Below are 14,576 nucleotides of genomic sequence, written 5' to 3' on the forward strand. Positions count from 1 at the left end.
AGGCCACACACATCTTTGATGACTCGGCAAAAACTAGGAGAGCTTGGCTGGGAAGTTTTGATACATCCACCATATAGCCCTGACCTTGCACCATCGGACTACCATTTGTTTCGATCAATGCAGAACTCCCTTAATGGAGTAAAGTTGGCTTCAAGAAAAGCCTGTGAAAATTACTTGTCGCAGTTTTTCGCCGAGAAACCACAAAAGTTTTACACTGATGGAATAATGTCTCTAGAAGAAAAATGGCAAAAGGTGGTCGACCAAAATGGTACATATTTGGTTTAATAAAGTTCATTATAAATATAAAAAAAATGAGTTGAAGTTTGATTAGAAATACGAAAAGACTTTTTCGACTACCCAATATTAAAGCCACAGATTGGTTCAATGAGGACAATGTAGAGTGAGGAGAGGGGACAGCCCTGGTGGCATCACAATGGGCCTACAGCAGGCCTAGGTGTGTCAACTGACAACCACTATACCTACCTACCTACCACCACTTGGTAAAACGATTCATGCTGATATCTACTGTCGTGAGATGGAAACGAGTAATTCAAGTGTGTGAAAATGTGTAATAAATAAGCAATTGATTTTGTGACCTGATAAATTGTATTTTCTATGAAATATGTACTACGTTTTCATTAAGTACTTATTCACAAACGCAAAAAGAAATACTTTATGCTGTCTACCTTAATTTAGATGGTCCAAAGAGTTCGATTACACCGATGTGGTATAAAAAAAGTGTGCTGTAGCTGGAAAATAGCAACGATTTGGTTGGAAACTCTGCGGAGGCTGAATAAAATCAAGTCATTTTTAAACCGAAGTTCTTGAAGGAAAGGTAAAACTTTCCAAACAAAGATGACAAAATATAATTGAACCAAATGACACAATTGGCGGCCTCGGTAGTCTAGCGTAAGCGCACTTGCCTGCCATCCCAGAGGATGTGGGTACGAATCCCACGCAAAGCACGGTCCTCGCACTTTTCCAATTTACCTTCTTACAAAAAAACAGAAAAAACTTATCCTTTCCATCCTTACTCCCGCAAAATAGTCAGCGCATTATTTGCATTGTGGCTGTTTAAACAACAACAAAGAAAAACATACAGTTACACATTGCATCAGAGGCGCCAGCAAGAGGAGGCGGGCAACCGCGGTAATAGCGCAGACACACCAAATTTAGTGAAGTCCTCAACCATCTGTGCGATCCTTCAGCCAAAAAAATGTGAAACACAGGTGGCGCTCCAAGCAGTAAGAAGACATTGTTCCTAAGCAACGACAGGTGGGCATTCCCACTATTTAGGACTGGTAGCGGCAGGCTCATCACCTACCCTGTCAGAAATTAAATAGATTAACGAAACCAATGCAAGACAAGTATTGTCGAGGCCCTATGCTCCCGAGAGAAGTGAACAAGGAAAAAAAAGGCACCTATTTGTGTTAATAATTACGTTTGTTTAAAAAACATAAACATAAATTTTAACTTTTCTTGAAATTGTTATCGATCTTTTAAGGCCACCCAAGGTTAACAGGCACCCCTAGTTTCGTGAAGATATATCATGATATACTCTAATTCTCGTATTTGTGTTGGCCCATGTGTTGGCATTGAACCCCCTTCTATTCAGCATTCAACGTGACACCACGTGGCGCGATGTTCTAAACTTTGCTGCGTCTGTCTGGTCTCCTGGAACCAGTGATTCGCAGTGGACGAAGCTACAGACTTGTCAAAACACTGCCATTAGGACTGCGACAGGATGTCTTCTGATGTACCCACTACAACATCTACATGACGAGGCCCATATGCTCATAAACTGCTGAGCAAGCAGCTCCTGTTAGGGAACCAGGTCCCGCAGGTCCCACCTATGCAGACACCTGCTTGAGCCTGAACCACCTCCCAGGCATGTCAGAAGGCACCTTCTTAACTACATGGAGGAGATCCAGGACAAAACAGACCGCCAATTACTGGATCGGACAGTGTACAGACAGACAATTGACGACATTCATCGGGAAACTCTTACCACCTTCTTAAGCTCCCGACCCCCGAATGCCGTCATCGGAGTCCAACCACCACCCATCGTAGACGAAAAGCTCCAACTTCCCCGAGTGTGCCGCGTAACCTTGGCACAATTACGTTCTGGATACTGTAGCAGGTTAAACTCCTACCTATCTAGAATCGACCCCGAAATACTAAACATATGTCCAGCATGTGAAGGCACCCCGCACGACACTAACCACCTTTTCACATGCCCCATTAAGCCCACTCATTTAACACCCTTCTCCCTCTGAACGCAACCCGTAGAAACAGCTAGTTTCCTGGGCCTACCGTTAGATGAGCTAGGCGAATACGACCGTTGATTACACTACACTGACAGGGCAAAGTTACTGCTACAACAACAACACCCCGTGGACCATATTGTGCGGAGCCGACATTGTGCTAGAGAGCGAAGATGCAAATTTTTTTTCCACTAATTAAATGTGGCTTGGATACGCAATCAGTGGTAAACCAAACTCAAATCGGATGGGCTAAAAATAAGCAGGAATAAAACAGAGGTTATGCGCTGCGAGCTTTCCACCAACCCAACAACAAGCTTAACACCAATTTTGTTGAACGGCTGCCCACTAAATGAGGTCCCTATGTTAAAATACTTAGGCTCCGTTATAATAAATACTGGAGAAGTTAATGAAGACGTGCAGCATAGGGTTAGCTCGGCATGGTTAAAATGGAAAGCTCTAACCGGGGTGCTATATGACAAAAGAATGCCACTTCACCTAAAACGCAAAGTATATAAAACCGCCGTGGGTCCCACTTTGTTGTATGGAGGCGAATACTGGCCTATAAAAAAGTTACACGAAATGAAACTTCAAACGACAGAAATGAAAATGTTGAGATGATCCGCCTCGGCCACAATGCTGGACAAAGTGATTTATCAATTCATTTGTGGAAGTCTTAAAATCACGCCGATTAAGCAAAAAATATAAGAAAGTCGTCTTCGCTGGTATGGACATGTCTAGAGGGAGCCTGAGTCAAATATGACAAAAAACGTGTTAAACATCGCCACGGTGCCGAGAAAGCCAGGTCGACCACAACACACATGGACGAAGCGAATAGAAAGTGATATGAAACGTGCGAAGTTACACAGGATAGAACGAGCCAGGATAGAAGGATCTGATAATGACGACTACAAAGGCAGATCCCGAGTGAAATGGGATAGCAGCAGGGAAGAAGAAGAATGGTGTTGATGATTTTTTTCTTTGTAAAAGACTTCCGAGCATGTGCTTTACTACGTTTTTGTGAGAAAATCATTTTCACTCGTACTGAACTTATCGTAGAAATACTACAAATAGGACGAAGGTGTTATCAGTGATCCCATCTGAAAGTGAAAAATTTATTAGTTGTACGAGTATAATTCAAGAAATTCTTAGCACAGGATATTTATCCGAGTAGATTTTTGTGTTAGTGTCAATTATATTCAAAACTAGGTATATTAATTATCACTTTCAACAAAACCCTAAATTTTAACGTAATTTTTTGTTCCAGACTGAAGTTTGTTGCCTTGTAAACAGAATTTTTCCTTTCTTCTATTTTTCAGGTAGAAAATGTGCGAATGATCGATCGGTACAATGCCAAAAATCCTACAGTTGGAACCCTATATTTGACGGCTACACATTTAATTTTTGTCGAACCGGATAGCAACAAGGAAACATGGGTATGTATCTAATAGAATTAGATTCTGAATTTAAGTAAAACTGGTTGTTGGGGCGGCATAAACATTCCCTATACATATACGGATAATGCTGCTGAAGTGACAAACAGTAAAGAAATAGTTGGCCCCGCTTGGTTCGAACCAATACAGCCATAAAGCCATTTGAAAAAATTCGCACAAATCCCCTTAGAAAGCAGAAATGTCCAGGGAAATGAATGTATCGACCAGATCCGTGACAAAGCTAATTAGAGATGATCTCCATATAAAAGTTTTCCATCGATCAACTGGTCATCTTTTGACAAAGCGTATGAAGAAAATTAGACTCGACAGATGCAAGTAGCTTCTTCGGGACACGCGGGCAACGCCCATGAAAATATTATTTATGCAGTTGAGAAAATGTTCACTCTTGAAGAAGTTTTTAATAAGCGAAACGACAAAATCTATGAAAAAACTTCCAAAGACGCAAAAAAATTTGTTCCCAGGGTTCAGTTTGGCCACCATCCAATAGATTGGTAGGGGCTGTCTGGTGAAGGCATTACATCGCTTAATTTCTGCGAAAAAGCGATTAAGACCGAGGCAAAAGTGTACCAGAAGGATGTCTTAGAAGGCGTGGTGAAGCAGTTGATCAATACTTTCTTTAATGGCGAGCGTTGGTTCTTCCAGCAAGATTCCGCTCAAGCCCATAAGGCAAAAACCAGCCAGCAGTGGCCGAAAAACTATATTCCTGGGTTCATAGCCGCAGAAGATTGGTCGTCTGGAAGTCCAGATCTGAATCCAACATCTTTGGTTCGAGCTGACGTCGCTGGAAACGTCCGTGGAAAACGTGTTTGCTGCAATAGCTGAATGGCCTAATCGTTTGAAGACTTGCGTAAAAACAAATGGTGCCCATTTCGAATGAAATTTTAGTTTTTTTTTATATATTTACATTATTCTTCTGGCTGCAGTTAGCCAAGATGTCTCAACCTTCTCCGCGCTATCGCGCACATTCAAGGCGAAGGCGCATTGGAGTCTCTCGCGATTGGTCACATAAACGACAAGAATCAGATGATTGGGAAAACTACCCATCGGCACAAAACGTTTGATTCTGGGGCCATATATTCCAGCGCCTATGCCTTCTGGTATCTTTGAGCCATATGTATGTATACCAGTGCAGGGTATACTCCTTCCGTGGTAATACAAGGGTAATACAAGGTGAAGTTCAAAATAAACAAGATTGAGCTAAAATAGAAACGACAGGAGCTTTGTTCTGATAACTTCGAGTTTATTTATTCAAAATAGTCCCCTCTGGCCTCGATATACTGTTTTGCGCGATCTAAAAGATTTTCGAAAGGGTGTTTCAGGTCATTGACCGGAATGTTTTTTAGAGAGTCGGCACAAGACTTTTTGATGGCCTCTACGGACACAAAACGTTTTCCTTTCATGGCCAAATACAATCTTCCGAATAGGTAGAAGTCACAGGGAGCCATATTAGGCAAAAAATGTGAGTGATTGATGGTTAAAATGGGATTTCTAGTCAAAAAATCCGTCACCCGAGTGAATCGATGAAATGGTGCATTATCATGCAAAAAGCGCCAGCTTCCTCCTTCGCGGTATTCAGGGTGAAATCGGCGAATGCAATGCAACAAACCCTTCAAACGCAAAGATAGAAAATTGCATTGACGGTTTGGCTCGTTGCCACGAACTCCTTATGGAAAAATTTCCTTGGAATCGTAAAACAAATGAGCATCGACTTGATTTTTGACTTCTCCAAACTCGATATTTTGGATGGTGGCTGGTATGGGGCCTTCCATTCGGCACTTTGACGCTTAGTTTCAGGTCCATGTTGGGAACACTACGTTTCATCTCCAGTTACAATGTTGTAAAGGAAGTTCTCGTTTTTTCTCGCCTCTGTAATGAGGTCTTTCGAATGTTGAACTCTGAGCAATTTCTGGCCCTCAGTTAACTTGTGCGGAATGTAACCTGCACATACTTCTCGTAAGCTCAAATGATCAGTTTAAATGAGATAAAGTGATGTTTTGGAGATATTCAACTGCGATTCCATGAATTTCAACTATGATTTCGGTTCATTTTTGATAAATTTACGAACAATTTCGATGGAGTTTTGGTGATTACTGATTTTGGGCGGCCCATATGCTCATTGTCATTTATGTCCTCACAACCATCTCTGAGACGTGAAACCACTCATGAACTCTGGCGCGCGATAGATAATCATCGCCTTAAACTTTTTTCATCAATTCAAATGTTTCGGTAAACATCTAACCAATTTTAAAACAAAATTTGATATTAGCTCTTTGTTCGAAACTCATTTTTGTACCGATGACACAAACATATTGACACTTTAGACGCAATAACTTCGCTTCCACTGAACCGAATGTCACCAAGCTTTCACTGGAAGTCAGCTAGGAATGTAACTTCCAACACACTAACTCATTAAAAAGATGGCGCCATCAAAAACATTTTTATAACACCAGTCTCGTTTATTTTGGATTTCACCTTGTGTTCAACAGGGTGCGCTTTGCTGATTGTTCAATAACTATATGAAGCGGTGTCAGCTTAAGCATCACCGCCATCGCAGCTGTAGGACAGGTCCGCAATGTTTACTATGGCCAATTAAGAAACACTCCCACTGTCTGTCTGAGATTTGCACTGAATCGCTATGACTAATATACGTAACTGGTTCAATCAAATGGATGGTGAATTAAAGTACTTAATGCTTTTATTCAAATTAAGCTTTTCCTCCGAAAAGATTCAGCACTTACTTGATTTCCAGTCTAAAATCACTTTAATAAAATTTCTTCGTTGAATATCGAACTCACCAGTTGCCGCTTTCTAGATATTTGTATAATTTTACATACATATGTATATATGAACATTTGTGTGTACGATACATGCACGCACGAAGGTACGAGTATGGCGCACAGGTTTGAGGTCATAGCATTACATGAAATGAAATTTTTAGTTTGAACTGGTGATTTCATTGTCCTGTTTACAAATAAAAACATTGTAGTATGAAATCCAGTGCGAAAACTCAATCGATTGGTGTGTATGTATGTACATATGTATGTGCAGTAGCGATGACGGGTATACATTTCTCGTTTTGCCCTTGATGCCGTAAAGCTCGAGTGTACTTAAAAGCGCACAAGAATACTAAAGCAATCAAATTGTGGTCACGAAAAGACGAAAAATGTATGCGTGTATGTATGTATGTATGCGGGATGACGCGTCGGCGTCTGTCAGCTGTGCCAAAGCCACTTCTATTGAGTGTACAAGCGGCGCACAGGTTCACCCACCACCACATACGAGTATTATTTGTGGATTTCTTTCGTCAAACTTTTCTTTCTTCTTTTTGCTATATTAAGGCTTTCCCAATTAGATCTCCTTCATGTCGACTTTGATGCGGTCGTGGTTCTCCCAATATGGCTGATAGGTGCTGCTGCCAAGTAGGTCACTAACAACTGCATTAGAAAACTACTATAAAACATTGAAGTGCTGCACAGGAAGCTTGGGGAATCATTGCAAACGAACATTGAATGCGAAAGTACTTTCTTACTTTTGAAAATTAATTTTTTCCCCCTAACTCTTGAATACTTCAAGGCACTCATCAGAGTGTTGCTACTTTAATTAGTTTTTGCGTATCATCGTAAAAGGGAAAGTGTAACAAGTTAGTTTTAAAAAATGAAATAAAATAAAATTAACTACACTCAAACTCTTCAGAAAACAAACGCACATTGCCATCATTTATGGCACATTATTTCATGCATCTGGCTGCCTTCACAGTAACGTATCTGGATGACGCAATTTTTCCTACTCCTGCTCCTGCTTTTATCGCATGAACGACTGGATAGATGTTTTTCTAAAGTGACGAAAATGATTCCAGATTGTCTGCATGAACTAGATCTTTCAGCGATCTTGTATGTTGGTTGACGCGCCAGCTTGTTGAAGCTAAATATCGTTCATGTCCATGTCAAGCTAGAGAGAGTTCAAAGGTCTGGACTCATTTTAATTAGAGAGGCGCTTCGAACTACCCCTACTCTAACGCTTAATGTAATGTTATATGTGGTACCTATAGACATCGCAGGCAGAATTGCCGCTGCACGTACCGCAAACAGACTGAGGGGCTTGGACTAAAAGCTCAATCTCACATATGGGCACTCAAGCATCCTCCGAAACTTTGAGCTCATCCCCTCGTCGACGGATCAGTGTGTGCCCTCGCTTAGTCCAAGCGGAACTTTCTGCACCAATATTCCATCAAGGGAGGAGTGGACCGGGGCCAACACTTGGGGACTGGGTCTGGTTAACCTGTTCACGGATGGCTCGAAGTTGGACGGTAGGGTTGGAGAAGGAGTATTCTGCAAAGAGCTCCCCATCAAACTCAAATACAGGTTACCGGATCACTGCAGTGTGTTCCAAGCAGAGGTGGCCGCAATTAAAGAAGCAGCTGACTGGCTACTTACTTGCGTAATAACTGTTAAGGGGGTAAATATTTACTCCGATAGCCAAGCGGCAATTAGGGCCCTAGGCTCTATTATGGTGCATTCGAAACTGATCAGGGAATGTCTGGTCTCTCTCTCGATTGCATCAGAATTCTTCGATATTAAGATAATTTGGGTACCTGGTCACAGTGAAACTGCGAAGCCGACAAGTTGGCCAGACAAGGGACCCGTGAGGTAGTCCGCCCACGGAAGGAGAGGATCGGGATCCCTTTGACAACCAGCGTTCTACTCCTGGAAGGATGGGGTTTGTACCAACTCAGCGAGCGCTGGGCAAGTACACGAACGTGTAAGGTCGCGAAGTCCTTCTGGCCACGTTTGGATAGGAGGCGTTCGAGGGATATTCTGAGGATGACAAAATCTCATCTCTCAAATTTCGTGGGTATCCTCACGGGGCATTATCCGCGGGGTATACATGCCGTGAGACTCGGAATTACTTCGAGTCCTTTTTGCGGCAGCTGTATGGAGGATGAGGGGGAATCATCTCAGCACCTGCTCCTTAGCTGTCCAGCTCTCGCGGGACTAACATTCAAGCATCTTGGTTCTCACTTATTTTCTGCGGCTGCTGATATAGCAGGTCTTGATAACAAAAATCTAATGAACTTCATCAGCAGCATAAAGAGGCTAACACAACCGCAAACTAGTCGCCTTTCATAGTCCACAAACACTCAACCCTCCCCACATCTTTCCCTTTCGTCCTATCGTCCTTTTTCCTTCACCTCTTTTTCCCCTCTTGCAAAGGTATCACAAAGGATGAACCAAACTTCTTTCGCCCAAGTGGGCCCACTCTCTGGGCATTACTACCTAACCTAACCTAACCATGTCTTCAATTCCAGTGCGCACAAAACTCATGACTATGAAGCGCTCATCGTTGTCAGAAGTGACATTTTCAAGCAGTTTTAAGAAAAAAGTGAATTAATCCAATCCCTAGATGCGGTAAATACATTTGTTGGTAAAGCCGCCGAGATGAAAATACCAAGTTATAAGAAGATGGTTTTTGTTTTTTTTGTGCAAATTCGTCGTCTGATTCGAGCGACTCTGATGCCTAAACTGGGAAGTAATAATACATTCAATGGTCATTTCTATTCCACTTATCTGACCTTGTATGTGAATAATCCGAGATTTTCATGGAGAGTTCTCTTCAAGCTAGCGCTCTAGGTTATTGTTGTTGTTGCAGTTTACTAGGCCCTACCAGTGATAGCATCTTGTTGATGTTTTACACCATAGTGACAATCACGGTTGTATACGCTAAAAAGGAGAGGAAACTATTGAATTTGACCTCGACGATTTTAGGATTGTTAACGGTCGGTATCGGCGTGTCATCGACTTTCACCTTTAGTTGCAGTTTGACGTCCTTCGTCCAGGTGGTAAAAAGGGTCGCCGTGGTTTAGGTAGGTGACAATTGGGGACTCTTCGCAGTGAAAAGCTAGAAAGACTGGCTAGAAAAACCTTCACTTTGGAGCACAAATCATCGATGTCCTTTCCGGTTGACATTATCGAGTAATCGTCAGCATAAGAGACCATTGAGAATCCCTCTGGTGGCTGAGGGAGCTTCGAGATGTGGAAGTTAAAAAGCAAGGGTGAGAGGACGCCACCCTGCGCTACACCTTGCTTTATCCTCCTATGTTTTGAGCTTTGATCTCGAAAGATGGCTGACGAATGCTGACCACTTAGATAGTTCGCGGACCAACTCTTTAGTCTCGGCGGGAAGGTCGACTGTTGAATATCATCTAGTAGCATGGAGTGGCTGACTGTATCGAAAGGCTTCGACAGATCCGGCGCTACTAGGACAGTCCTCTCGCAGTGGCGGTTTTGGTTAAGCCCGCAGTTGACGTGGTATGGCGGTAAGTGCAGTGGTTGTACTGTGCACTCTGCGGAAGTCAGAGCTTTTACTTTCTTGATGACTTCCTGAATCGCATCGCTGGAGAAAATAAGTGGCGCACAGTTGTTTGGCAGTCAGTGCAGCCGTCGTGTCGCTTGGACTAATTGACCAGAGAATGCAGGCAAAAAACCCTTGCGCAAGTGCTTCGGATAAGACGAAGTGCAACCACTAAAGGTGATTGCCACCTTGTCATTGTGCATCGTCGGGTACGATAAGGACTTTACGGTGGACCAGAGCTTAGTCTAGGCCAAAGCAGCCGCATACTCGCGAGTGGGAAACGCGCACATTAGAAAGGAGGTGAATGTTGTGCACTAATAAATCAGTCTCACGAATGGTTTGCTAAAACTTGCGTACAGAAAAAGTGCAAGGGTGATAGATTACCAGGTTAGCTATTTAGCTATGGTGAAAAACAAAATTGTGAGGGGATCTTTGGCTGGCACGTAACTTGGGAATTCGCTGACGAAATGAAAACGATCATTTCACATACATACTCGTCCAATCAGTCATTGTTTTGACGGCACCGAAATGTCATTGGTTGATTTGTTTCGTATATTACCAACATCAGCTCAAAGAACTAACCTTTAAAATCTTTCCATCATGGTAGAAGTGGTAGGGGCTTACTTTCGGTAAAATATTTTTATTTTCAATAAACTCATCAATTGAGTACCACAGCACTCATTTTAAAAATTGAGTTTGCAATCTTCCCCAAAATATTTCCAAACGTAAAGTGATTCATTTCGTTTTGCGGAGCTATAATACATTCACCACTGGCGTTGGAGATTTCAAGTAATTGCTACCAGAGTGGTTTACCTGTTGTTTTATAGGCCATTTTATAAAGAATTAAAAATGTATAGACCGCATCAATGAGGGCTGCTGTATGTATGTCTACGGAAATGTACCCACATATGCTATACATTTTTCAACAATTGTATGACATTAATTAAAAAACCGTCAGAGTGAGTAGGTGACCTTAATTATGAAAAATCGTCCATTGTCGTGAAAGTCCACAAATTTCGCTTTAAATTGTCGTAAAATTGCATGAATAAGTATTATTTGATGGAAGAACACAGCACATATGGAGTAGCACATGGGTAGTTTATTTCAACTGCAGTTAGTCGGTAGTAAGTCGCAGCACAAAACAAATGTATGCATGAGGCGTTCAACACAGTCGTTTATTTGCGGATGTCATTAAATTCTTACGCTTTGTTGCTTGCTAATTTCGGTGAAAGTAGTGCAAGAGTATTTGTTAGGCGAGTTTAAGTATTCATGTCACGTATACGCCATGGTGCTCACTACTGCAGCGGATGTTACATATTTGCGGATGTATTGTATATTTTACGCTAAGTATACTGAAATTGAACTTGTTGCCGCAAAAGAGTTGATGCCATTGTTTAATTTTTCTTTTCTGATCATCAAAGTACTACAAGTAAGGGTGCCGAAGACTAAAAAAAAGCTATGGATCGGAGAAAATGGCGGTTTGCAAAATGTTTGCAAATGTCAAAACATACTAAATTTCGCACCTAATCTAACATTTTCTTACATAAAATAGTGTTATGTATGTGCTCTATATTCTTATATTTCTATATAGATTGAATATGTACAATAATTTTGCATAAATTTGTAGTTTTAGTCGAGCAGCACCAAACTTTTTATTACATTTCATTCATTACGTTTCTTTGCAGATATTGCATATGCACGTCGCAAACATAGAGAAATTACCGTTAAGCACAACTGGTTCTCCACTATTGATACGTTGTAAAACTTTCCTATCAGTTACATTCGTAATTCCAAAGGATTCCGAGTGTCACGATGTGTACACCTCATTAATGAAGCTTTATCAACCAGGTAGGTACTTAGAGAGCTTAAGTTTCCACATAAAATGTATTAGGAGTGTCCTTATTTGTATGGAGTTTCTTCAACTCAACATGAACAAATGCTTTTAAATATGAAATAGGATGTCTACAAGAACTACTTAGGCGAAGACAGTCTCTAGTCCAGAGGGTGATTTTTTTTTTTTTTGCTGAAGTTTAAAATTTTAAAATTTCGTGCGACTTGTTTATCAAAAGAGTTATGCATAAAACGACTTCGAATATAATTTTTGTTCCAGAAAGTAGTAGTGGGATTTAACGCGGCATTTTTTGTAGCACATTCTAACCCTTTGCATCCTTCCATGTTGGGCGGTTTTGAATTTTTTACAGAAGCGCTAAGCAGGCAATTTTAATGGGGGTCAAAAAAAATTAAAAGCTCGTACAAGTAAACTCTCCGTTGGGCACCTGAGTCTGGCAGCTCCGACTTTTTCGACTTTGGATGTGATTTTAACATATTTCTGTTAGAGCTAACGACATCAGCTTCCAGGTAGCTCCCTCAAATTTCATTTCAATTTTCTATTGATTTATGGAAATAACCTTTTGAAAAGGATCCTTGAACAGGACCAAATATGGCCGGACCCGGGTGGAAAGCAGAAGGTTTTAAAAGAGTTGCCCAACGGAGGGTTAAGGTGAGTCGGCAAGAAAGATTTGTTATTGTTGTTGTTGTAGCAACATAAACATTCCCCTTACATGTACGGGAAATGGTGCTGGAGTGACAGTCATTGAGCGGATATAAATCCCGTTCGTTCCGTTATTTTAAGGCAAAAGGTTAAGAACGATTAGGTTTTCGTCCAAAATTATGTGAATTATTTTCCGTTTTATATTGTGACTGGTAGATAAGTAAGAAATAAAGTGTCTGGCGTACTTCTACAGCAATTTACTTAAGTTGAAACGATTCAATAATGTCGAAAGGGAAAAATTACAAATTACAAAAAACATTCCGAGAATAGTAAAAGTGAAAGATTACTAGCCAGATTGATAGGATGATCGTTAGATTGCCAAAACAGGATCCCTAAAGGAGTTCTGATGACATCCATCGAGAAGTTCTCGCTCACAATGGCACGGAAGAAGCCATTGGTAACAGCTTCGCAACGACAACGCCGAACTCAGTTTGCACGAGAGCACATATCCTGGACCACAAACCAGTTGCGTTTTAATTTATTCAGCGATTAAATGAAAATAAATAGAGTTGGTGCAGACGGCAGAAAGTACGTGTGTTGGCCAAAAATGCAGTATTCGACGCCAAGTTCGTCTTATCAATCATAAAGCACGGGGTAGGCTCAATAATGATGTGAGGCTGCTTTTCGTGGAACGATATCGGGCCAATTCATCCTATTGAAGGTAATATGGATGCGATCAAGTACGTTTAGATACTTCAAAATGTAATGCTACCTTATACGAAAGAGATTTTACCGGTGATTTGAAAATTTCAAAAGGACAATGATACGGCGCTCACTCCTCGTGTTGCAAAAAGTTTTTTGAAAATAATTTGATCACTTTCTTGATTGGGCATCCTCATTTGCCGACTTAAATCCAATAGAACATCTTTGGAACGACGTAAAAATGTACTCAGTACGAGAATATCACCAATTTGAATCAATTATTTGATAAGACGAAGGCAGCATAAGATTCCATTCTATTCCATTAAATATTGAAGAGATTTAATAAATCCAACGCAAAGCCACTGTGAGTAGTAATAGAGCAAAAAGGTCTTTCGCCTAAATTTTTTATGGTTTGACTATTAGTTTGCTTCGTTCTTAAGTATTTTTCTCAAAGGAATTTCGCTTTGTATTAACTTTTGTAGATGAAGTAAAAATATCTACGTTTTTATTAGACAAAAATACTCATACAAATAGCAAACATTTTAAATTTGTAAAATAGAACCTAATATGCAAAACACTTAAATGATTTTCTTGAAAAAGTCTGAAATGGAGAGAACTGGGCGTCGTATTCTTCAACAGCTGTATACAAAGGATAATCAATTTAGAAGTATCGGATATTAAATTGAAATAAATCTTTATTATTTTTGTGTAGATCCATTAATGACATTTATTTACAAAAAACAGTGTTGGGCGCAACTGTGCCGTAATTCGGCAAACCGTAATTTCGAATAACTCGCTGGAGGACTTCGTTCGGCATCTCGGGAATGCCTCAATCGCAGCTGATTTATCCACAAAGCATTTAGACTTCACACAAAAAAGTTTAAAGGTGTGGTATCACGCGATATTGATGGCAAATCCACCTGTCCGAGACGAGAGATAAACTGCTCACCAAAATAACGACGCAGTAAATCCATTCTTTCACGGGCTGTATGGCAAGTAGCGCCGTCCGCCGTCTTGTTGGAACCAAATGTTGTGGAGATCACGGGTTTCAATTTCCGATATCACAAAGTCGTTTATCATGGCGCAATACCGTTCGCCATTCACTGTTACATTGGCGCCACCCTCGTCTTTGAAGAAATATGCGCCGATGATTCCTCCAGCCTATAGGCCACACCATACGGTTGTTTTCAATGGATGTAATGGCTGTTCTTGAATGGCTTCGGGTTGCTCTTCAGCCCAAATACGGCATAATATCAGAACCTCAATGTCTTTACGGCAACCTCCGAGATCGCACTATTATAATCAGCGATTGGTTATCTT

The 14,576-nt window shown here is 41.0% G+C and overlaps 1 protein-coding gene across 2 annotated transcripts in view; it reads left to right on the top strand.

Annotated features, from left to right (window-relative positions):
• The window catches only part of LOC128868492 (myotubularin-related protein 8), a 50,156-nt gene that overhangs the window by 20,166 nt on the left and 15,414 nt on the right, over positions 1 to 14,576 (top strand). For both annotated transcript variants that reach the window (XM_054110639.1, XM_054110638.1), the window contains exons 2-3: positions 3,581 to 3,697; positions 11,749 to 11,911. In XM_054110639.1, coding sequence (XP_053966614.1) covers positions 3,581 to 3,697; positions 11,749 to 11,911 — 280 coding nt within the window. The remainder of the gene's footprint in view (positions 1 to 3,580; positions 3,698 to 11,748; positions 11,912 to 14,576) is intronic.

This window comes from Anastrepha ludens, chromosome 6, assembly GCF_028408465.1.
Source record: "Anastrepha ludens isolate Willacy chromosome 6, idAnaLude1.1, whole genome shotgun sequence".
Classification (NCBI taxonomy): domain Eukaryota; kingdom Metazoa; phylum Arthropoda; class Insecta; order Diptera; family Tephritidae; genus Anastrepha; species Anastrepha ludens.